Genomic DNA, 27,395 nt, shown 5'->3' with positions numbered 1-27,395 from the left:
CTATGCTGGTCTTCGCAGGTCCAAATGTTAAACAACATGGCGTCATCAAACTCTAACACAATGGGTATTTTCCAAGCAACTACCGCCATCTCTAGATGAGGTCTGGTAGTTTGGAACCAGCATCGTATATGGATCGGAAACGTGGAGAATAAAAGAAAAACTTGAGAAAAGAAATAGAAGGTAGTGAAATTGACGCCTCAGGAAGAACAATAAAAGAGAAAATAAACCTCGACCTCGAAGTTAGAAGGATTTTCTCATACGTATAATTATTATTTTATTATTGTCATAAAATAAAACCATCAATTTTTTATAAGTTTACATTACAAAACGTCGGGAGTTGATGATATTTGTAATTCTAGTAATTACCGAAATTTTATAATAATCAACTATACAGGGTGTGAGTTAAAACTATCTGTATATATGGAAAATTTCTACGTTTTTAACTAAAATATGACTGTAACTTTGTTATTTTGAATAAAACACCCTGTATATTAATACATTTCTGAAATCTTCGTTAAATTTGAATATACTTTTATATGAAAACTTTTTTCGAAAAATGTATACTTTTCGAGTTATTAATTTTTTTGTAAAAAATTGCAGACTCTTACAAATTATTTTTTTACGATTATACCCTTAAAGATATGAAATTGATTTTTGTTCGGTTAATTTATTAAAGTCACACGTATTTGAATCTACGTTAAAAAATTTTACATTTTATACAGGGTGTGTATAAAAAGTGTTCAAAGTTTAACTTCATAAATATCAAACTTCTTTATTTTTTTAAATAGAACCACCCGGTTTTTTCTATTTTAATGCATTCAGGGGTAAAAAATAAGGCAAATTCATGTATACTTTCCTATACCTAAACCTTATGGTTATCCAGATATTAAAAGTTTTCTGTTTGTATCAACGAGTCAAAATAAAATTTAGACCACACCTGCATCTCTAAAAAATTTACAAAAAACCTTTAATATCTGGATAACGGTAAGGTTTAGGTATAGGAGAAAATACATGAATTTACCTTATTTTTCACCCCTGAATGCATTAAAATAGAAAAAACCAGGTGGTTCTATTTAAAAAAATAAAGAAATTAGATATTTATGAAGTTAAACTTTGAACACTCTTTATACACACCCTGTATAAAATGTAAAAATTTTTAACGTAGATTCAAATACGTCTGACCTTGCTAGAAAAAACTGCACAAAAACTATTGTCATATCTTTAAAGGTATTTTTTTAAAAAAATAATTTATAAGGGTAAAATTTTTTCACAAAAAAATTAATAACTCAAAAAGTATTCATTTTTCGAAAAAAGTTTTCAGACAAAAGTATACAAAAATTTCACGTAGATTTCAAAAATGTACTAATATACAGGGTGTTCTATTCAAAATAATAAAGTTACAGTCATCTATAAAAATATTTTAGTTAAAAAATCGTATCCAAAAACCGAAACGTATAAATTTTCTTTATTTTGCCAGATATATACAGATAGTTTTAACTCGTCGTAGGACATCCTGTATTATGAGAAGAAACTAACCTAGGACAGGAAGAACGAAGCACTTGATGAACGTTATATAGATAGTCCTGTAAGTTAAACCAACAAAAATTAACAGTCCTCGAGTTGAAGGATATATTCTATTCAATACTTAGCAGCCAGTCACTTTGTTTTTTTTTTAAATACAATGAATAATTCGATTGCCTCGCACACATCGGCAAGTATTTGAAAATATTTAAATAAGAAATGATTTCTTCGATTCAATATTTGTTTAAAATCCAACAAACACAGCTGTATGTCGTAAGCGAAGAAATAATACTGAAGATCGGACAGGTTTGTTGACGAAGCTAATAGAATTCAAACAAGATCAAACTGGCATTTGTAATTACAAAAATATTATTTTAATACAATCATTTCAATGTACCACTCGAAATTTCAATCATATCAGTAATTAAGTGCTTAGTGTAAAATTAGAGCAAAGTGTATAGTGTAGACTATAATAATTGAAGCAGCTTCTACTAAGGAAGACACTTAATTATCAGATCACAATGTTAAGGAGATTTTCCAGGTTTTTTTTTGATGAAAACCTTCACGAAAACACAAAAAATAGTCTAAAACAACAAATTATCAATTAAAAACATCAAACTTCATCGTAGTAATGTCACTTTTGACATACAATTCTGGGTACGTTCACCATTAAAAACGTCAAACTTCATCGTAGTAGTGTCACTTTTGACATATCGTTTTGGGTACGTTCTCCATTAAAAACGTCAAACTTCATCGTAATACTGTCAGTTTTGACATATTGTTCTGGGTACGTTCACCATTAAAAACATCAAACTTCATCGTAGTAATGTCACTTTTGACATACAATTCTGGGTACGTTCACCATTAAAAACGTCAAACTTCATCGTAGTAGTGTCACTTTTGACATATCGTTTTGGGTACGTTCTCCATTAAAAACGTCAAACTTCATCGTAATACTGTCAGTTTTGACATATTGTTCTGGGTACGTTCACCATTAAAAACATCAAACTTCATCGTAGTAATGTCACTTTTGACATACAATTCTGGGTACGTTCACCATTAAAAACGTCAAACTTCATCGTAGTAGTGTCACTTTTGACATATCGTTTTGGGTACGTTCTCCATTAAAAACGTCAAACTTCATCGTAATACTGTCAGTTTTGACATATTGTTCTGGGTACGTTCACCATTAAAAACATCAAACTTCATCGTAGTAATGTCACTTTTGACATACAATTCTGGGTACGTTCACCATTAAAAACGTCAAACTTCATCGTAGTAGTGTCACTTTTGACATATCGTTTTGGGTACGTTCCCCATTAAAAACGTCAAACTTCATCGTAGTAATGTCACTTTTGACATATCGTTTTGGGTACGTTCTCCATTAAAAACGTCAAACTTCATCGTAATACTGTCAGTTTTGACATATTGTTCTGGGTACGTTCACCATTAAAAACGTCAAACTTCATCGTAGTAATGTCACTTTTGACATATCGTTCTGGGTACGTTCACCATTAAAAACGTCAAACCTCATCGTAGTAGTGTCAGTTTTGACATATCGTTTTGGGTACGTTCACCATTAAAAACGTCAAACTTCATCGTAGTAATGTCACTTTTGACATATCGTTTTGGGTACGTTCCCCATTAAAAACGTCAAACTTCATCGTAGTAATGTCACGTTTCACATGTCGTTTTGGGTACGTTCACCATTAAAAACGTCAAACTTCATCGTAATACTGTCAGTTTTGACATATTGTTCTGGGTACGTTCACCATTAAAAACGTCAAACTTCATCGTAGTAATGTCACTTTTGACATATCGTTTTGGGTACGTTCTCCATTAAAAACGTCAAACTTCATCGTAATACTGTCAGTTTTGACATATTGTTCTGGGTACGTTCACCATTAAAAACATCAAACTTCATCGTAATACTGTCAGTTTTGACATATTGTTCTGGGTACGTTCACCATTAAAAACGTCAAACTTCATCGTAGTAATGTCACTTTTGACATATCGTTTTGGGTACGTTCACCATTAAAAACGTCAAACCTCATCGTAGTAGTGTCAGTTTTGACATATTGTTCTGGGTACGTTCACCATTAAAAACGTCAAACCTCATCGTAGTAGTGTCAGTTTTGACATATCGTTTTGGGTACGTTCACCATTAAAAACGTCAAACTTCATCGTAGTAATGTCACTTTTGACATACAATTCTGGGTACGTTCACCATTAAAAACGTCAAACCTCATCGTAGTAGTGTCAGTTTTGACATATCGTTTTGGGTACGTTCTCCATTAAAAACGTCAAACTTCATCGTAATACTGTCAGTTTTGACATATTGTTCTGGGTACGTTCACCATTAAAAACGTCAAACTTCATCGTAGTAATGTCACTTTTGACATATCGTTTTGGGTACGTTCTCTATTAAAAACGTCAAACTTCATCGTAATACTGTCAGTTTTGACATATTGTTCTGGGTACGTTCACCATTAAAAACGTCAAACTTCATCGTAGTAATGTCACTTTTGACATATCGTTTTGGGTACGTTCTCTATTAAAAACGTCAAACTTCATCGTAATACTGTCAGTTTTGACATATTGTTCTGGGTACGTTCACCATTAAAAACGTCAAACTTCATCGTAATACTGTCAGTTTTGACATACAATTCTGGGTACGTTCACCATTAAAAACGTCAAACTTCATCGTAGTAATGTCACTTTTGACATATCGTTTTGGGTACGTTCACCATTAAAAACGTCAAACCTCATCGTAGTAGTGTCAGTTTTGACATATCGTTTTGGGTACGTTCACCATTAAAAACGTCAAACCTCATCGTAGTAGTGTCAGTTTTGACATATCGTTTTGGGTACGTTCACCATTAAAAACGTCAAACTTCATCGTAGTAATGTCACTTTTGACATACAATTCTGGGTACGTTCACCATTAAAAACGTCAAACTTCATTGCAGTAATGTCACTTTTGACATATTGCCCCCCGTACCTTTTTCAATAAACATCTTGTTTATTATACGAATTGGAAAAGAAAAATATCAGAAAATGAAGAAAACAGAAATTCCTTTGTAGAAAAACACATTATTTTACAGTGCACGATCATTTTTTAACCAATCGACAACATATACATAGTTAAAAACAGGCTATTGTTTTGTTTTTGCTTGCACAAATTGCTCTTGAAAGTACAAGACACATTTTCTTGGAAAACAATGTGAATTTTTTCACGTATCACATCTTACAAGTCAATGTGAAATTGGAGTCGTTCGAACAAATACCACATTTCGTGAAAACAATGTAGGTCAGTTGAAAAATGATTTAATTGGACTTTTTTTACAGTTATCGAAAGTTTTTGTTTACGAGAATGGCCCAACAAAGAAAACACGAAAATTTTTGTTTCCCCATACGATTTTCACCCTTTATATAATAAAAATCGTAAAGCTCCTCAAACCCCCACTAACTGCCGATACCAACTCTTCATTTTTGTAAAATTTTTGACCAACGCCCCATTTTTTCAAGTTTATAAACAGAAAATAATCCGAGGAGACTAAATCTGGCGAATGGGGTGCATTAGGTATCAAACCAACCTTAAATTCATCAATTCTGGCAACTCCAATAGCGATTGAGCCAGTTGGTGCATTGTCTTGATCAAACTTGTTGATTTCTTACCGGCCAGTAATCACTGGAGGTCAGATCTGTACTATACGGTAGTTGAGGAAGCAATTGGTTCAATTTAAACCATCGTTAATACATTGTCTTGGTTCCTTCTTATCATTTCCATGACCGTACCTGCAGATGGGACGATCTTTGGGTTCTTTGGAGCAGTTTCTTCCTTTGAAAACATTTGTTCTTCTATTTAGAGTGGACCCACGTTTCGTCCTTCGTCCTTTTTGATAGGAAAATTTTCATTTTCAACGTAATAACGTATCCCATAAATTCCTTCGATTTAGTAGAATAAATTATGGTAAAGGTAAATAATAAAATACGTTTTAACATTTTTTTATTGTTTATTATGATTATTTATTACATTTATTAACAAAAAGCGTACATAAACACCTTAAACCGCAAGGTGTACATTAACAAACATATTTTTTATAAACAAGAAAATAAACTCCAGTTTCGAAAATGTTTTAATTATTTTTCATCTTCCGCTTCGTGATGACATCATTTCCTTTTTTTGTTTAGGAATTCCAACGCTTAATGTTTGACATTCCGAACTTTTTATCGGAAATTTCGAAAAAATGAAAAAGCACCACAGCAGAAGTTGACCAAAAATAACCCTGATGTCCTCCCTGGACTGGACTGTCGTCTGGACTTTGGGAAAAGTTGAGTTGAGTGCCTTTGGAGCGCACCGGCGTTCAACGTGTTAAGAACGTTACTTGGAATTTCCTGGTTCAGTTCTTAAGGTCACTTGGAGCAATCGCCACACTTCTTGGGTATCCTCCGTCGGTTTTGATAGGTCCCAGTCGAAGATTTACGATTGGTACCATCCGAGGATGATTTTCCACTCGTTTAACCTTCTGTTGCCGATTTATCAGCGTATATCATCGTATTATTTGCGCGTAAACAAATATTTAACTTTTGATCTAATATTTTCCCGAAGAAAAATGCAAAATACTTCACTTGGAGTAACAGATTTATGACGATGCTTCCTCGTAAACACATACACGCAATCCCTGTTAATAAATGTTTTTATGTGTCCCATTGACGGACATATAGTTGTTTTAAGAGTTGTTTATCTATGTTCTGAATCTTCAGAAGGCCTTAAGTGGTAGGCTCTACAGGTTCTTCAAAATATATAACAAAACCACGTAGAGTTTTGGAAGCTGTTAGATAAATATTTATAAGATTGTCGAGATAAATTGTGTATGCACTCTTCCAATACCTATTAAGGCATTTTAAAAGCAATTTTAGCGGAAAAAATAACATACAGGGTGGCGGTTTTATGTGTGAATTGAAACTTTATAGTTTTGTAGACAAAAATAAACTGTAGAGCTGAAAATAGCGACCGCAGAAACTAGTCGTATGTTGAGAAGTAATTATCTAAACTATCGAGATGTCCTAACTGAGATTGGCTTCAAAAATACCCTAATTAGGTCCGTGTTTAATCTTATTTTCGAATTGGTAAAGCATTATCTATGGATAAGACTTAAACAGGAGTAGTGACTTTCGAAATACTTCGGGAGGCAACCGCGTCAGCTGGCCGACCTACAGCCCCGATCTCGTCTCGCCAAACTTCTTTTTGTTCCCTCGGTACAAGAGACCGCCGAAAGGATAACATTTAGAGACTGAGCATGGAGATCTCGATGCGAAAGTATATTGACGCAGGATGGACGTATGTCGAAGAATATTCATAAATTGTATCATTTCGATTGATGAGTTTTCAAATCCCTAATTACTTTTCGCTCATATCCTGTATTATTTCCCGATAATTTTACTACAACACTTCATTTTGTTGATTTTTTAATAAACAATCGATAGCTAAATCGATTTTGAGACCAGAATGTCATAAACAGATGATAATTATTATTAAGCAACCCCTGTACATGTTGATTTAGCGAAATCTAATTTTTTCGGTAAATAAATGTCTGAGGATTAATTACGAGAAGAATCAAAAAGATTCGAGCATGTATTTCATTATTTTTATTCAATAAGGTGTTTCTGAGAGTCATACACAGATAAAAATTACTATTAAGCAACCCCTGTACATGTTGATTTTGCGAAATCTAATTTTTTCGGTAAATAAATGTCTGAGGATTAATTACGAGAAGAATCAAAAAGATTCGAGCATGTATTTCATTATTTTTTTTCAATAAGGTGTTTCTGAGAGTCATACACAGATAAAAATTACTATTAAGCAACCCCTGTACATGTTGATTTAGCGAAATCTAATTTTTTCGGTAAATAAATGTCTGAGGATTAATTACGAGAAGAATCAAAAAGATTCGAGCATGTATTTCATTATTTTTTTTCAATAAGGTGTTTCTGAGAGTCATACACAGATAAAAATTACTATTAAGCAACCCCTGTACATGTTGATTTAGCGAAATCTAATTTTTTCGGTAAATAAATGTCTGAGGATTAATTACGAGAAGAATCAAAAAGATTCGAGCATGTATTTCATTATTTTTTTTCAATAAGGTGTTTCTGAGAGTCATACACAGATAAAAATTACTATTAAGCAACCCCTGTACATGTTGATTTAGCGAAATCTAATTTTTTCGGTAAATAAATGTCTGAGGATTAATTACGAGAAGAATCAAAAAGATTCGAGCATGTATTTCATTATTTTTATTCAATAAGGTGTTTCTGAGAGTCATACACAGATAAAAATTACTATTAAGCAACCCCTGTACATGTTGATTTTGCGAAATCTAATTTTTTCGGTAAATAAATGTCTGAGGATTAATTACGAGAAGAATCAAAAAGATTCGAGCATGTATTTCATTATTTTTTTTCAATAAGGTGTTTCTGAGAGTCATACACAGATAAAAATTACTATTAAGCAACCCCTGTACATGTTGATTTTGCGAAATCTAATTTTTTCGGTAAATAAATGTCTGAGGATTAATTACGAGAAGAATCAAAAAGATTCGAGCATGTATTTCATTATTTTTATTCAATAAGGTGTTTCTGAGAGTCATACACAGATAAAAATTACTATTAAGCAACCCCTGTACATGTTGATTTAACGAAATCTATTTTTTTCGGTAAATAAATGTCTGAGGATGAATTACGAGAAGAATCCAAAAGATTCGAGCATGTATTTCATTATTTTTATTCAATAAGGTGTTTCTGAGAGTCATACACAGATAATAATTACTATTAAGCAACCCCTGTACATGTTGATTTAACGAAATCTATTTTTTTCAGTAAATAAATGTCTGAGGATGAATTACGAGAAGAATCCAAAAGATTCGAGCATGTATTTCATTATTTTTATTCAATAAGGTGTTTCTGAGAGTCATACACAGATAATAATTACTATTAAGCAACCCCTGTACATGTTGATTTAACGAAATCTATTTTTTTCAGTAAATAAATGTCTGAGGATGAATTACGAGAAGAATCCAAAAGATTCGAGCATGTATTTCATTATTTTTATTCAATAAGGTGTTTCTGAGAGTCATACACAGATAATAATTACTATTAAGCAACCCCTGTACATGTTGATTTAACGAAATCTATTTTTTTCAGTAAATAAATGTCTGAGGATGAATTACGAGAAGAATCCAAAAGATTCGAGCATGTATTTCATTATTTTTTTTTCAATAAGGTGTTTCTGAGAGTCATACACAGATAATAATTACTATTAAGCAACCCCTGTACATGTTGATTGTGAGATATCTAATTTTTTCGGTAATTAAATGTCTGAGGATGAATTACGAGAAGAATCCAAAAGATTCGAGCATGTATTTCATTATTTTTATTCAATAAGGTGTTTCTGAGAGTCATACACAGATAATAATTACAATTAAGCAACCCCTGTACATGTTGATTTTGCGAAATCTATTTTTTTCGGTAAATAAATGTCTGAGGATGAATTACGAGAAGAATCCAAAAGATTCGAGCATGTATTTCATTATTTTTTTTTCAATAAGGTGTTTCTGAGAGTCATACACAGATAAAAATTACTATTAAGCAACCCCTGTACATGTTGATTTAGCGAAATCTAATTTTTTCGGTAAATAAATATCTGAGGATGAATTACGAGAAGAATCCAAAAGATTCGAGCATGTATTTCATTATTTTTATTCAATAAGGTGTTTCTGAGAGTCATACACAGATAATAATTACTATTAAGCAACCCCTGTACATGTTGATTTTGCGAAATCTATTTTTTTCGGTAAATAAATGTCTGAGGATGAATTACGAGAAGAATCAAAAAGATTCGAGCATGTATTTCATTATTTTTATTCAATAAGGTGTTTCTGAGAGTCATACACAGATAATAATTACTATTAAGCAACTCCTGTACATGTTGATTTTGCGAAATCTATTTTTTTCGGTAAATAAATGTCTGAGGATGAATTACGAGAAGAATCCAAAAGATTCGAGCATGTATTTCATTATTTTTTTTTCAATAAGGTGTTTCTGAGAGTCATACACAGATAATAATTACTATTAAGCAACCCCTGTACATGTTGATTTTGCGAAATCTATTTTTTTCGGTAAATAAATGTCTGAGGATGAATTACGAGAAGAATCAAAAAGATTCGAGCATGTATTTCATTATTTTTATTCAATAAGGTGTTTCTGAGAGTCATACACAGATAATAATTACAATTAAACAACCCCTGTACATGTTGATTTTGCGAAATCTATTTTTTTCGGTAAATAAATGTCTGAGGATGAATTACGAGAAGAATCCAAAAGATTCGAGCATGTATTTCATTATTTTTTTTCAATAAGGTGTTTCTGAGAGTCATACACAGATAAAAATTACTATTAAGCAACCCCTGTACATGTTGATTTAGCGAAATCTAATTTTTTCGGTAAATAAATGTCTGAGGATTAATTAAGAGAAGAATCAATAAGTTTGAAGCGTGTCTTCCAATTTTTTTATTCAATAAGGTGGTTTTGAATGTCACAAACAGGTAATAAGAATTATTAAGCAACCCCTGTACATGTTGATTGTGAGATATCTAATTTTTTCGGTAATTAAATGTCTGAGGATGAATTACGAGAAGAATCCAAAAGATTCGAGCATGTATTTCATTATTTTTATTCAATAAGGTGTTTCTGAGAGTCATACACAGATAATAATTACTATTAAGCAACCCCTGTACATGTTGATTTTGCGAAATCTATTTTTTTCGGTAAATAAATGTCTGAGGATGAATTACGAGAAGAATCCAAAAGATTCGAGCATGTATTTCATTATTTTTTTTCAATAAGGTGTTTCTGAGAGTCATACACAGATAATAATTACTATTAAGCAACCCCTGTACATGTTGATTTTGCGAAATCTATTTTTTTCGGTAAATAAATGTCTGAGAATGAATTACGAGAAGAATCCAAAAGATTCGAGCATGTATTTCATTATTTTTTTTCAATAAGGTGTTTCTGAGAGTCATACACAGATAAAAATTACTATTAAGCAACCCCTGTACATGTTGATTTAGCGAAATCTAATTTTTTCGGTAAATAAATGTCTGAGGATGAATTACGAGAAGAATCCAAAAGATTCGAGCATGTATTTCATTATTTTTTTTCAATAAGGTGTTTCTGAGAGTCATACACAGATAAAAATTACTATTAAGCAACCCCTGTACATGTTGATTTAGCGAAATCTAATTTTTTCGGTAAATAAATGTCTGAGGATGAATTACGAGAAGAATCCAAAAGATTCGAGCATGTATTTCATTATTTTTATTCAATAAGGTGTTTCTGAGAGTCATACACAGATAATAATTACAATTAAACAACCCCTGTACATGTTGATTTTGCGAAATCTATTTTTTTCGGTAAATAAATGTCTGAGGATGAATTACGAGAAGAATCCAAAAGATTCGAGCATGTATTTCATTATTTTTTTTCAATAAGGTGTTTCTGAGAGTCATACACAGATAAAAATTACTATTAAGCAACCCCTGTACATGTTGATTTAGCGAAATCTAATTTTTTCGGTAAATAAATGTCTGAGGATTAATTAAGAGAAGAATCAATAAGTTTGAAGCGTGTCTTCCAATTTTTTTATTCAATAAGGTGGTTTTGAATGTCACAAACAGGTAATAAGAATTATTAAGCAACCCCTGTACATGTTGATTGTGAGATATCTAATTTTTTCGGTAATTAAATGTCTGAGGATGAATTACGAGAAGAATCCAAAAGATTCGAGCATGTATTTCATTATTTTTATTCAATAAGGTGTTTCTGAGAGTCATACACAGATAATAATTACTATTAAGCAACCCCTGTACATGTTGATTTTGCGAAATCTATTTTTTTCGGTAAATAAATGTCTGAGGATGAATTACGAGAAGAATCCAAAAGATTCGAGCATGTATTTCATTATTTTTTTTCAATAAGGTGTTTCTGAGAGTCATACACAGATAATAATTACTATTAAGCAACCCCTGTACATGTTGATTTTGCGAAATCTATTTTTTTCGGTAAATAAATGTCTGAGAATGAATTACGAGAAGAATCCAAAAGATTCGAGCATGTATTTCATTATTTTTTTTCAATAAGGTGTTTCTGAGAGTCATACACAGATAAAAATTACTATTAAGCAACCCCTGTACATGTTGATTTAGCGAAATCTAATTTTTTCGGTAAATAAATGTCTGAGGATGAATTACGAGAAGAATCCAAAAGATTCGAGCATGTATTTCATTATTTTTTTTCAATAAGGTGTTTCTGAGAGTCATACACAGATAAAAATTACTATTAAGCAACCCCTGTACATGTTGATTTTGCGAAATCTATTTTTTTCGGTAAATAAATGTCTGAGGATGAATTACGAGAAGAATCCAAAAGATTCGAGCATGTATTTCATTATTTTTATTCAATAAGGTGTTTCTGAGAGTCATACACAGATAATAATTACTATTAAGCAACCCCTGTACATGTTGATTTAGCGAAATCTATTTTTTTCGGTAAATAAATGTCTGAGGATGAATTACGAGAAGAATCAAAAAGATTCGAGCATGTATTTCATTATTTTTATTCAATAAGGTGTTTCTGAGAGTCATACACAGATAATAATTACTATTAAGCAACCCCTGTACATGTTGATTTAGCGAAATCTAATTTTTTCGGTTATTAAATGTTTGAGGATTAATTACGAGAATAATCAAGCATTCCTTCTATTTTTCTTCTAATCAATAAGTCAATAATTATGACAGGATTATTCTACTTGTTGAAATTACTTTTTCAACTTTTCCAAGTTCTTGTAATATAACAACTGATAGGTAACAAAGATGTCATATGAAGAAACCATTAGTGAAGGAACGGAATCAATTTAAAAATTAATTTAATAAATACATTTCAGTAACTTCATCAAGAACAAAAAATAACGAAAAAATAAATCAGTGAAAGAAGAAGAATTTCCAGAATAGGCAACATATTTAGTTCAAAATCTTTTATTATCTTTTCCAAAATTCTAATAATACCACAAATATCAGCAAAAACGAAGTTTGTGATCTCCTCAGAGAGAAAGTAGTTTCAAAGATTTTAGAAAATATTAAAACCGCCAGAAAGTGTTATGAATATTGTAAATTATCATAATTTAAATGATCCATGTCCGTTTCTTCTATTTTAACGAGTCGTTTTTCCATTTAATTCAATTTTTACACAACTAAAACAATATACTACAAAGCAAAGCCAATCATACAACTTCCGGCGCCATTTTAAAAAATTATTATTCGCGGTATCCGCATACTATTTATTTTAATGACGGGTTTCAGTACTACGTTACCGCTATTCATAAGCTGCTGCTTCAATTTGAACCCAAATCTCACGAATAAAACATTAAATTAGTCGGGTAAAGCAAAAAACCAAAAAAAGTTTTCGTTAAGGCAACTTTCTAAAAGAGCATCGGCACCCAAATATTCTGAATAGCAACAAACGGAATAAAAATCAAAAGTCTCTCAGTGTCAACAAGTTTTGGCCAACTAATTAAATGAATCAACACAAGGATGAGTAAAAAATCAAAGTAGTAAGAATAAATTCTCGATTTTTTTTTTTTTGACAAAACGACGTTGACGAATTACCTGGAGTAACATCAACAGCAACAAGAAAAATTGCAACAAATATCCATGTGTCATGCTCCTACACAGCAACCGCCACATTACACTGCACATCATCACCAGGCCGTAAGATTCGAAACGTCGCCGTCGGCATCTGACTTACATTCGCGACAACAACAATCGCGCACTATACTCTACAAATCTAATAGCAGAAAATTCTTTGTCTTCGCCTCATTCGACGTTCGAAAGACTACTGAAGGTGTCCTATGCCGGGAGGCACGAACGGCCCCTCTCCGCCGCTGGCACAGCATCCATTTGGACCAATCAGAGCGACGCTGCAGGGCTTCCTTTGTACCCAGTGCGGGATCGCTAGCGGCGACCACTTGTTGCTAATGCCGATGGGATCCGGTCCTATCCGAAGAGTAGAGCGGTGAATTGTCTCGAATTTGGTGCGTTTATTTATTATTTCTTCATCGTTTTTTTTATGTTACTTCTTTTTTTTGATCCCAGTGGTTGAGAGAGCCCGACACACATCGAGAGCTCGCATGGTTTGCCGGTCACGAGAAAACTTCCCATTTTTACCGGAATATTGTGCAACGAAATAATTTTGGGAAGATTAAACGTTCTTGTTAGGTTAAGATTTACACTATAATGCACCGTATTACGATAAAAATCATAGAAATATATATGGCACACATTCTTATAAATAAACCTGCAATTATTATAATAAAAAAGAAACGTATTATTTTCAAAATTGGTCAATAGCAATGAATAGATATCAGGTAGGCAGTTATTATGTTTAAAAACGAAATACAATTTGTGAGAAATAATCAGTAGGTCTACAGACAAGTCAGTAGGTCTGTGGTCATCAACAGGTGTCCTTGTAGAATTTAAAAATTCAAGTACACAGAGCCGGACTATATCCGAATATGGAAACGTAAAATTTAAATTTAATAATTTTTGTGACTTATTAACCTATCATTATATTAGTGAGAAAGTCATTTGTATGTGATTTATTTCCTTCTAGTTTGAGTGCGGAAAATATTTGAACAGAAAGCTTCTCTAGTGTCACGAGATATATAGGGTTATATCTGCTGTTTTCAGCCATCCTGTACTATTAAATGAAATTGTTTATAGGGTGTTTTGATCCCAATCACTTTTACAACCTAATTTTTATGTTAATTTTTTCTCAAAGCTTAAGTTTTTCGGTATTTCAACTTGAAACATGTAACCTAACCTAATTTTTAAGTTAATTTTATCTCAAAGCTAAATTTTGGACGTGAAGTCAAAGCGTTGTTTTAATAGATTGATCTAAATAACCCGAACAGTGGTTAGGATTGGATTAATTTACTATAGAGCCAGTGGGTATCTGGAATCAAGCCAAACTGGGTTTCACACTTCACTATTAGAAACCTTTTTATTACAGGGTATTGGTAGGTGCCCATTTCGTCTCTAGAAGAAGTCAGAAGAATCTCAGAGTCATTTGTATTAATTTGATTCCAAATATATAATCACAGTTCAACCGCAACCCGAAAAAAAAATGTTTAGTTGTGTCATTTAACTAATGAAGGTTTGAAGTTCGAGTGTTTGGAAATTTTTGTCGTTTTTAACAACTTAATTATTCTTTATAAACGAAAAATTGCAGTTTAATTTGGTCATCATTAGTAATTTGTTTAAAACAACCATGTTGTCTTACAGATTTGTTGATAAATTTTTCATAACCTAGTCTGGAAACTAATATTCGATAAAACTCGACAAAACAATATCCGAATCTCGTGATTTTAATGAAAATTCAACAGTTAGCTTAGAAATCCATATTTGAACGTGAATTGGGTACTCCTTTGACGCGTGTCAAATATGTCAACGTCGGAAACAAAACATTCGTCGAATGACATGCGTCAAATCATACCAACGTTGGAAACATTTGACGCGTCGTGTGGTACCGGCTTAAAACTATTAAAACACCTTAAGACAGCTGTCACTGGTAAAACAGAAGAAAAACAGACTCTAACCTTATATTTCTTACCCTAACAGGATCGGATTAGATTGTTTAATGCTGACTCGCGCCAACTTCGAACGAAATAAAAATATTGATACGTTACGAAGCTTTTGTTAGATTATCTGAGGAATATAAATGTAAAATAAAAGTTTTAAATAGATAACACACACACACATCAATGGTAGTCGAATCATTTAGCAGTCACACGAAACAAAAATACTTCCTCATAAAAGAACTGATAGACATTTTATCTGGGAGGATGTGGAACAAATCATATCACAAAATATTCGTTATAATGTTGTTTGATAACAAAGTTCAGCTCTTCATTAAACGAACGCAAGATTTTTTTTTACTTTTTACGAAGTCAAAGGGACATTTTTGCCAAATATCGAAACGGACTGTCTCAAGATGTCATCACTTTGAACTAGACGACATCGGAATAAAATAAAAGAAGCAGCTAATTAGATCCACCTTCTTGGACGCCTGCAAAGGCTTCAGCTACAGCCCTGACGAAGCTACTTAACATAGAACAATAGATCCAAGCAAATACCACACGGAACAGTTCTCAATCCGGTCAGCTCTGCATAGAGGACATCCTCAAGATGGAAACTAATCTCAGGACTCTCTACGATGCTTCAGGAAGCCATAACTCGATTAGATAACTGATTTAATCGAAAGGAACATACCAGCAAACAACAAAAAAAAGATGTAGCAAAAAAATAAATGATTCGGACCGAAGATTTTTGTTGAAAAAGACAAGAAACTGAAGGAAACCAAAACATATCAAGACAAGAAAAACTATCGATGCAAAATGGAGAGAGGAGCTTCAAGCTCCAAGATCATAAAACCCAAAACTCGACAAGTTCTTCATGGGACTTGAGTCCTCCTGCATTGAGAATCCTCCTAACAGGAGTCCTTTCGGGGCACTGAAGCCTCAATAGACACCCGAAGACTCTGAAACCTCTATCCACATGCACTCGAAGTGCGAAACACTACAGACCTCCGAAGCAGTACACCGGGAAGCGTATGTCTTATTGAAGAGGCACAGAAATAGTCAAAACAGAAGGAAATAGAGGTTTTGTCGATTAAATTGGAGGGAATTTTGTTACCGACGTATTTGGAAGCGACCTCATCGACATAGGTGATCGATTAGCGCTGCCTACTCTTTCGAATGCGACGTTAACCCGGCCTGTAGACGAATCAGTATAGCAGTGGTCTTCGTTTGTACAGAAGATCAAGGGATCGTGGCTAAATTTCGCATAGAGCTTGAAAAAACCGCGACTGAAACTAATAATTTATTAAAACAAGTGTGGAAATTGATTTTTGTCGCGTCCGCGTGTTTTTTGAGTGATCTAAGTGTTTCCAAGATGGCCGAGAAATGTGTGACCAAACTGTTGTCTATATTTAAGAGAAATAAGATAAAAAATATTTGCCTCAACGCTTGGATGAAAATTTAACGTAAAAGGTGATAATTCGCAATGTATTTTCGATCTGCGGGTATAATAAAAAAAACCATCGGGTGCCAAATACGACGGATGAACCATAAATTCGATGTTTCGACTGCTCAAAAACGTTTTTCTTTGATGTGATGATGTTTGAAAACCCGCGTCGTCGTGGTGGAAAATGATTCGTCAGTTATTCCGAAAACATTCGGTTCGAGCAACTTTTTTTGGATTTGGATCCATACAGACGATTGTTGTTTAGTTTTTCATGCAAATAGAACCAAGATTCGTCGCCTGTCACGATTTTATAGTGGTCAAATTGACGCGGCATCCGACGATAACAACCGACGTCCAATTATGTCTCAATGTCACGATATGTCGATCAGTTTACGCACAGCATCGATGTTTTTCGGTACTACAACCGATTTTAGACAACCTTCTACTAAATTTATACTCCAACGAAGTGCGACCACGATTTAATTCGAAAAACCAGCGAAACACGTTAACAATGTCAGAAGTAGTAACCCTCGTATCGAAATTCGTAATAAGTTGCGGTATTTTATCGTTAATGACTCCCTGTATATCGATCGTAAATATTCTCGTTGAGCAATTAAGTTTTTGCAATAACTTCGAATTCGTATTCGCGAAAGGCACATTCGAAGCACTATTCTTCCTAGTCCGTTGAGTTATCACATAATTAGAGTGTGATCCTACTTATTCTCTATTTGGTCATAACAACTTTTGCTAGTACCTAGGTATGCGCCGTACGGGAAAAGACACATGCTTCTCGTTCTCGATAAGTTTGCCCCTAATTGTCGGTAATCGCACAATTGGTGTCCGTTCTCCGTCTTTCGCTTCCATTCGCGCTTCATTCGACAACTTCTGTTTGTTTTATTTTCAGTTCGACGAATTTGTATGACAATTTTCTATACTAACACACACACACAACTAAACTGTTTGACGATAATCAATTTATCATTTTTTTAAGTCCTAAGATATATTATTCGTTTCATTCCACCTTCTGTCTCTGAAGACGTTAATTTCGTTATCGAAACGCACATCAAACAGTGAAAAAAATATATTAATTATATTACAATAGTTATTTACCTTCAACTGTCAAATGTCAACATTGAAGCGGCTACTTCAGAGCGTTCGGAAAGTGTTTTGCAGTACGGAACTGTCACTTCAACTACAGGGGACACTCAAAACGCAACTTTCGGTATGTAAATGGATACATAACAGATGCTAGTAGCTAGCTACTTTTTTTTTAAACGCTTCGTCGTTTTTTGTGAATCCTCGTACTCTGAATTACAATAGTTATTTTTACGCCCGAAATTTTCAATTACACCGAGGAAAGAAAATAAATAATTTCAGAAAATTAAAAATTTATGGTTATGCAAAATCATCGAAGTCAAACCGTCTACTGTCATCTGTCAATATTGAAACGGTTAAAGTCACATTTAAAGTTTGTGTACTCCAGAGCGTTCGTAAAGTGTTTTGCAGTACGGAACTGTCACTTCAACTACAGGGGACACTCAAAACGCAACTTTCGGTATGTAAATGGATACATAACAGATGCTAGTAGCTAGCTACTTTTTTTTTAAACGCTTCGTCGTTTTTTGTGAATCCTCGTACTCTGAATTACAATAGTTATTTTTACGCCCGAAATTTTCAATTACACCGAGGAAAGAAAATAAATAATTTCAGAAAATTAAAAATTTATGGTTATGCAAAATCATCGAAGTCAAACCGTCTACTGTCATCTGTCAATATTGAAACGGTTAAAGTCACATTTAAAGTTTGTGTACTCCAGAGCGTTCGTAAAGTGTTTTGCAGTACGGAACTGTCACTTCAACTACATGGAACACTCAAAACGCAACTTTCGGTATGTAAATGGATACATAACAGATGCTAGTAGCTAGCTACTTTTTGTTTTTAAACGCTTCGTCGTTTTTTGTGAATCCTCGTACTCTGAATTACAATAGTTATTTTTATGCCCGAAATTTTCAATTACACCGAGGAAAGAAAATAAATAATTTCAGAAAATTAAAAATTTATGGTTATGCAAAATCATCGAAGTCAAACCGTCTACTGTCATCTGTCAATATTGAAACGGTTAAAGTCACATTTAAAGTTGTGTACTCCAGAGCGTCCCGAAAGTGTTTTGCAGTACGGAACTGTCATTTTCAATACATGGAACACTCAAAACGCAACAAAATGGATACATAACAGATCCTCATACTCTGAGTTTGGATTACGAGGGTTGTTTAAAAAGCTCAAACTCAACCTGAAGAAGTTAACAATTATCAATGTAAGTTTTTATTCAGAAACAGTAATAAAATGATTAAGGACAAAATTTTTTCACAAGATATATTAATAACTAGTTATAACTCTGAGTTTGGATTACGAGGGTTGTTTAAAAAGCTTTCAAACTCAACCTGAAGAAGTTAACAATTATCAATGTAAGTTTTTATTCGGAAACAGTAATAAAATGATTAAGGACAAAATTTTTTCACAAGATATATTAATAACTAGTTATAACTCTGAGTTTGGATTACGAGGGTTGTTTAAAAAGCTTTCAAACTCAACCTGAAGAAGTTAACAATTTTCAATGTAAGTTTTTATTCGGAAACAGTAATAAAATGATTAAGGACAAAATTTTTTCACAAGATATATTAATAACTAGTTATAACTCTGAGTTTGGATTACGAGGGTTGTTTAAAAAGCTTTCAAACTCAACCTGAAGAAGTTAACAATTATCAATGTAAGTTTTTATTCGGAAATAGTAATAAAATGATTAAGGACAAAATTTTTTCACAAGATATATTAATAACTAGTTATAACTCTGAGTTTGGATTACGAGGGTTGTTTAAAAAGCTTTCAAACTCAACCTGAAGAAGTTAACAATTATCAATGTAAGTTTTTATTCGGAAATAGTAATAAAATGATTAAGGACAAAATTTTTTCACAAGATATATTAATAACTAGTTATAACTCTGAGTTTGGATTACGAGGGTTGTTTAAAAAGCTTTCAAACTCAACCTGAAGAAGTTAACAATTTTCAATGTAAGTTTTTATTCGGAAACAGTAATAAAATGATTAAGGACAAAATTTTTTCACAAGATATATTAATAACTAGTTATAACTCTGAGTTTGGATTACGAGGGTTGTTTAAAAAGCTTTCAAACTCAACCTGAAGAAGTTAACAATTTTCAATGTAAGTTTTTATTCGGAAACAGTAATAAAATGATTAAGGACAAAATTTTTTCACAAGATATATTAATAACTAGTTATAACTCTGAGTTTGGATTACGAGGGTTGTTTAAAAAGCTTTCAAACTCAACCTGAAGAAGTTAACAATTATCAATGTAAGTTTTTATTCGGAAATAGTAATAAAATGATTAAGGACAAAATTTTTTCACAAGATATATTAATAACTAGTTATAACTCTGAGTTTGGATTACGAGGGTTGTTTAAAAAGCTTTCAAACTCAACCTGAAGAAGTTAACAATTATCAATGTAAGTTTTTATTCATAAGCAGTAATAAAATGATTAAGAATGCCTCAAGAATCGAATAAAACAACTTTTTTCTGCTAGTTTTGAGATTTGAGCTCCACATCCATCGTAAAACCAGGAATCGTTTTCAAGTTTTTATATCGAAACTTCGTGAACGATTGTTTTGGAAATTGACAGCTCGTCAGCTGTCATTCTAACTGTCAATCCACGGTCTTGTATGTATATAAGTACTAGGTAACCGTGTATTTACAGCCGATCCACTCTTTTTAAAAAGTCTACGGTTTTAAAGATACGATGTCGACGGGCGTTCTGGACGAGAGTCCCCTTCCACTTTTTCTCAACCTTCCCGAAACCTTTTCAACCACTTGTTGTTGGTTTCTTCAGAGAACCGTCTTTCTAAACCTGTTTCTAACATTCCAAAATCCGCAGGCCAAGCACATACGGCTCCACGACGACAGCAGGTAAAAAGGATTATGATCCAGCATCCAAAAGATATTCCATGTGTCATCGGAAAGTAAATATCGTGCCAAAAAAAAAGCAGAAACTACGGAACGCACCAAATTCGTTTCCTAAGGCTACTAAACACGATTGTAGCTTCACAGAGATTGAACACCCACCATGTAGCCCTGATCTAACCGCGTCCCCACCATGTAGCCCTGATCTAACCGCGTCCGACTATTTTTTGTACGCAAAGTGAAAGGCGGTGAATATTTAACAACGACTATTAATTTAAATACTAAAATTTAGCCTCTAAAGGTGCGTCGCAGTTTTATCTGTACGCCCACACATACTATTGATAATTCGCACGGCGTTCAACCAACAAATCATGGAACTCATTAGTATCGGAATGAGCTATCGAATAGGGCAGCGCGTCCTTGCAGGAGGTCCCACTGAAACCCTTGTTTGGACACGTTGAATAACGACCAGCAACCACGACATACTTGATTTAAACATGACTCCCAATACAATATAGAACCGACGTTTTAATCGACAATGAACTACAACATATTCAAAAATTTATTATTTTTCATTTAGAGCGCCCTTTAGCGAGATCTTCCCAAGATAACTGACTATAATGTGGAAAAGAAGAAGTTTGAATTGCTCGACGGTCAATTTCGATTCGAGACGCAGTGTTGCCAGTCCTTCATCATTTTTTATTACCGAAAAATCGATTTCGTTTCATTCTAGTGCGTTAATTGGAATATTATGAACTTCCTGGAGTTCTAATTTCATATTTGTATGCGAATAACAACTTCGTGATAAAATCGTGTTCACCGCAGTCAATTACGATCCTCTTCTTCGAGCGGACCATAAGGTCTTTAATATTTTTATATATAAATAGTTATGTATAATTGGAGGTACTTACAAGGTTTGATGCAATACAAAAGCTGCTTATTACGTATTTTAGATACCGAAGATTGACGTTTAAACAAGAAGAAGATTATACAGAAATGTACGAGTTGTTATAGGTGGTATCGAAACGTTTTGCACATTTCGGAAAGAAGCAGAATCACACTATAACGGGAAAAAATACTCAAGATCGAATTGCGACTGCCGGAAACTTTCTTTCTTTTCAGTGCCGTCGTCTACCGAATATTGACCACCATCGTTCGATAGATTTCTCTATTTTGCACATTTCGTGTACGTTAAAACTGTCATGGCTCCGTTCCATCTCTTAACTATTTTTCTTTAGCCTTTTTTATCTTTCTAATCACAGATCTATCTATCTCTTTATATTTCATCTGTCATTAAGTTAGGTTAGGTGAATAAATCCAGTCCTTTTCAATATCACTGGTGGTAGCTGTTACATCCAGACTATTATTAATGTTTTCGATAAGCTTTTTAAGCTAATTTTTTGTTAGTAAGTTTTTTCATTGGGATTTTTAGCCGGACCCGTAGCCGATCTACAACTGGGACGTGATCGAACTTTATATCGGCTCTTCGACATGTTTTGGCCGCTATTATTGCATTACGGAACCGTTTGTTTATTGTCTATCTGGTTTTCAACGATGTATTTGTTCCGGTCTATCATTTGGCGCCTTCCAATGGAAACTACACCAATTAAACCCTAATCTCATTGATTGACACCCGGTGTTACAGATTTGGTATCAAGTATTTCGCTCCCAGACCTGTTCTGCTCTTTTATTTCGTCGCATTTACTCGGAAGTTTTCTCCAATTCTCTGTTGACTTCCTGGCACGAGACAGGTGCTTACACCGATCCTTATCTTCCTGCTTTTAATTACATCATTGTCCCAGGTGTCACATTGTATAAGATATCCTGGAATTACTACTTTTCACGCCCAAAGAAGACTTCGATCACCACCAATCTGTCATTTATACCATCTTCAGATAGTTTATTCTCCATCCACCAGCTTTTTTGTTACGTTTCTCAATCGGTTCTTGACTTTGCTAGAAGATTTAGTAGAACCGTACCAGCTATGACCTGGAGGGTGGATACGGTGCAGTAAGCACTGCATACAACCAAGCAATTCGCCCCAAATTAGCATCTCCTTCACCTAGGTGATATACATTGTAAGGCTACTAACATTTGACACGAATACCTCTGAATTATTGCTGCAGTTTTGTTCGATGTCTTCAGCTTGGTATCTAACATCACTTCTGAGGCACTTACTGCAGTTGCTGCCGTGATAGTTCCGCACCTGAGGTAATTATCTCAATGTTTATGATGTTTAAGACAACTACGAGCTCCCAGGAACAACAACTCCGATTCCATCTATTGTCTAACTCATTATCTATAGGATATTACCTGTGGATGGGATATGGAGTCTATGATTGATCCCTGCGTCGCCTCAATCTAATCCTTATCCCTTCTGTATTGTTTCTACCATGGATAGACCTCTGGATCGATAGTAACTATGTTACTACTTCATTGATTGCTTGTCATACTGCCTTCAGACACAGTTGGTAACAATCTATCGGATAAATATCTCAAAGAACCACCAGATCAACAATTTCTTCTAACCGAAGTAATTTATTAACAATGAAATGATAGTTATGGATAAAATATAGTGTTCTATTCGTAAGTAATGGCTTTTACTCGCTCATTATAACGTTTTTAGTTGTTGAAATGACTTTTGGATACTGTAAATATTGTTATATGACATAAATTTTGAAAAAATCGTTTCTCTCGAATTACTCGTGTCAAATACCGAATGGAATCAGTTGTAATATAATTGATGGTTAGGAATTCGAACCCCGGTGTATTTTTTTTTTCTCACGTCCTGCGCTACTGCTATATCCCTTTTAACGAGTTTCCGAACTGGATCCAAACTCAGTGAAGCACAACACACAGACATGTTTAAGAATTAACAGTCGAGATTTTATTTAGGAATGTGGATGGTGTAGTACTGAGTTTCGTTATGTGGTAGTACTTACAAATAATTTTTTTTTTCAATATTTTATATCTCCCACTGATTAATGCCGTTTTAACTTTGAATTTAATGAAGAAAAAATGTCGCCGGGACGATATTTTTTATATAGATATCGTAGAAATGTTTTTTTTTCAATTTCATCTATTAATAACTAACCAAAACATTATTTTAAGAGGTTTCGTAAAAAATTAGAACAAATTATATTATATTTATGTTTAAAAAGTGAGGTTACGTTTCTCTGAAATAGTTATTTGTATACTAAAGACTGAAAGTGCATAACATCAAAAACTATTTCAATTACATTGAGGAAGGAAAATAAATAGTAAAGAATTATAAACATTTTATTTATTAAACAATATAATGTCGATATTAATTTATTAATAAAGAGCTCATACTGTTTTTCGTACCTTGCACGATATTTATCCAGTAACGAATTAAGAACGGCCGCATTGCTTTCTTCGGTGAGATCAGATGGCGGGGATTCGAGTAACTTTTCATCGCTGATGTTTTCTTTTTCATCGTCATTCATTGTTATTTATTAATTTACACAAAACTTCGGATAAAACAAATAATTTTAGATAATTGAAAACTTAAGTTTATGCAAAATCATCCAAGTCATACTGTCAACTGTCAAAATTGAAGTGGCTAAAGTGACATATAAGGAAGTTAAAGTTTTTTACTCCAGAGCGACCCGAAAGTGTACGGAACTGTCACTTTTATTACATGGAACACTCAAAACGCAACTTTATACAGAGTCAAGTGAAAGTTATAAACGAATAAGGTCAAAAAGATTGTTTTTGGTGGTGGTACTGTACAATTTAAACACAAATACATCTTCTAATGCAGAAATAACTTATGTTTCATTGTAGCAATGCTATTTGACAGTCTTGAAAATACTGAATACACAGTTTACACCAACACACACTAAGTACACTGTATGACGCGCGTTTTTGATAACCAAATTATGGTCTTCAGTGACTGTAAGCACATTTTGTGGATTCAAAGGTTAGGAAAGTACTCAAAGAAAATAAGCAGCCATTCAAAGTGTCCAAGTAAAGTTTCTCTACAACGAAGATACTCCAGGAACGTTTTTTTCCAGTTTTACAAATCAGTAACTTGATGATTTTAGCACTGTTAATATTAGAAATATTGAAATAATCATGTCTTTAACATCTATATAACATCTCGAATTAATAAGTTTTGAAAAATGTGAAAATCGAGCTTAAAGAATGTTTCATAGATAAATTTTGTATTAGAGTTGTTAATTAACTTTTGACAAATAAAAATATGTATTTTATCGAAGTATTTTTCCATTCCGATTGATGTATTTCCCAATTTCTGTACTGAAGATGATCCATAAATTCGATTGTTTGACGGTTCAAAAACGTTTTTTTCTAGCTGATGCATTTTCGTGGCGGAAAGTTTGTCGAACACTTCTGGCAAACAGTGTGGAAACAATCGGTTGTTGTTTATTGCGATCTTTTAGACTTCTATGGATTTTTTCAGCATTTTTTCGCACCAATCGACACGAACCTGTCAAATTGAAGCGATATCCGACGCGAACAAACCTTTTCGACAGCCAAATGATTGAACGTATGCGAGTGAAAAATATTGATGTCATATTTCGAAAATTTTAATAGCAACCCTCGTATTAGTGGAAAATTTAAATACTTCAATGAAATAAATAAAACCTACCCCGTGAAATCGAATGTTATTATGTACCGATAACAAACTGATTAATTTCGATTTTAGTTTATTACATTTAACATAATACATATTAGAAAGTTAATTAGTGACGGTTTTCATAATTCGACAATAAATTTTAGGGAAAGTACTGAGAATTTAAATCAGTTTCGGTTAAATTTTGAATGTTCGTTTTAGATTCATGAGGTAGTTATATGGTTATTATGATATTTTGGAATATGGCTGCCTATACGGGATTGGCGGAGAAGTCACGCGATTCTTTCGCTTTAGGCAGGGGCGGCTCTACTAAAAACGTTTCGATTTCACGAAATTAAATGTATACATAGATTTTTAGTTGAATATCAACACGTATAAATGAAATACATGTAAGCAAAACCATTTCATAAGTTCATTAGAACTTTTAGTGTCATTTTTTAGAGTTTATCTTAATACTTTTTTCTACAGGGTGTTCCTGGACTTGATGCAAAAAATTCCGGAGTACGTGACATAAAAACAAATTTGAAATTACGAAATTATAACTTATATTTAAGTATATTTTGTAAATTATACATTCGAATATTGTAAATTTTTAATGGATGATTTCTATACTAGTATCTGAAGGCCAGGGGTGGCTCTTGCCCAACGGTTAACAATCCGTAACTTTTACAGGTTAAATAGATTTTTAGATCGTTGTACACGACAAGAAAAACATTCGCCATAAAGAGATATTCTGAAGAAAAACATCATAAATTGTAATTATTTATTGAAAATACTCATAGGAGGTATTAAAACACAATCAAACATTTCTGATTGAACTGTACACCGTCGAACATCGTGTTATGTACGAAAAATGTTGAAAATGGAAAAATATAATTGGTCTACGTAGGAAATTTCTTTGAACAAACATAAGTTTTACAATCGGGTATAATTATTCATGGAAAGTGTTCAGTATAAAACTTTCTAGCTTTTGACGAGTTACCAGAAGCCAAACCATACATCAAATGCATCCGTCGTATCCGTTAAAGGTAAATTCCACCATATTGAAACTTTTAATACGAGGTCTGGTTATTAAATAACGAAACTGGTTACGAAAAAGGGTTTTCTTATAAAAGTTATCGCCACACACCTTTCCATACGTTTTTTCCATTGATCCAAGCAGTGCTGGAAGTCCTCTTTGGTGAGGACCTCTAGGAGCTCTGGTTTACCGCTTCCATCGACTCAAATCGGGTCCATTTCAAAGAAATCTGAGCAGATTAGCTTTTGGTCAGGAATCAGATTTCTTAGCATAGGCTTTTGTTATGTCATTCGACGATCTGCACGCACAATTCGGTTGATTTTGGTCACAGTTTCCGGGGCCGAAACATCCAAATGGCGACCTTGGTGCTGGTCATCTTCAGGCACTCACTAAAACGCTTAAATCACTCAAAAACACGCGCACGAGATGAAGAATTATCCCCGTAGGCCTTTTGTAACAATTTATAGCACTCAGTCGGAGTTTTTTTCAATTTAACACGTTCGTTTCGAACCGTAACTGCACAAATACTACAATAGTGACGGAAACGTGTTTCGGAACGTGTTTTAATAACCAGACCTCGTAATCTTCGATGACAAGTTTTTTTTTTAATTGAATATCGCGTAATAACTTATTTGACAGCAGCTTACTAGAAAAAAAATGAAAATTAAGTTTTTCCTTATGCCCGTAATATGATAATTAGAATTTATGATAATTTTTTTCAGAATGTCTCTTTATGGCGAACATAAAGATCTAAAAAACTGTTTTATACAGAAAAATCGAAATATTTCTCGAAATTATAGTTTTAGGTATGGGAAATGCATCGAAACTGACACAAATACAGGGCGATTCATTTGAAAAAACCCGATAAAATAATGTATCGATCGATTATCATTATTGCGAGGAAAATATTTAAATCCAGAGGGGTGCTAAACATTAATTCGTTGGTCGTAATTATCGAAATTCGCACGAAACAAACAAACCAATCGTTATACGGATTATTTGATACAAAAAAACGTTTCGTTTCGATCTTAAAACGTGATTTAAATGGATCACAAAATCCCCTCATAACTTTTTATTTGTCCAGTCGACAATAGTGCACATAACATCGAAATTATAATATTTAA

At 33.3% G+C, this 27,395-nt stretch overlaps 1 protein-coding gene across 1 annotated transcript in view; it reads right to left on the bottom strand.

The window, feature by feature from the left end:
- Positions 1 to 13,478, bottom strand: part of LOC130449808 (protein jagged-1b) — a 245,081-nt gene extending 231,603 nt beyond the window's left edge. Inside the window, exon 1 of the mRNA XM_056787827.1 lies at positions 13,248 to 13,478. Within this exon, the coding sequence (XP_056643805.1) occupies positions 13,248 to 13,340 (93 nt within the window). The 5' untranslated portion in view covers positions 13,341 to 13,478. The remainder of the gene's footprint in view (positions 1 to 13,247) is intronic.
- Positions 13,479 to 27,395: the final 13,917 nt, after the last annotated feature.

Source organism: Diorhabda sublineata, chromosome 10, assembly GCF_026230105.1.
Source record: "Diorhabda sublineata isolate icDioSubl1.1 chromosome 10, icDioSubl1.1, whole genome shotgun sequence".
Taxonomy (NCBI): Eukaryota; Metazoa; Arthropoda; class Insecta; order Coleoptera; family Chrysomelidae; genus Diorhabda; species Diorhabda sublineata.
Note: the sequence above shows the minus strand (reverse complement) of the source record. Positions and strands in the feature narration are given on the sequence as shown.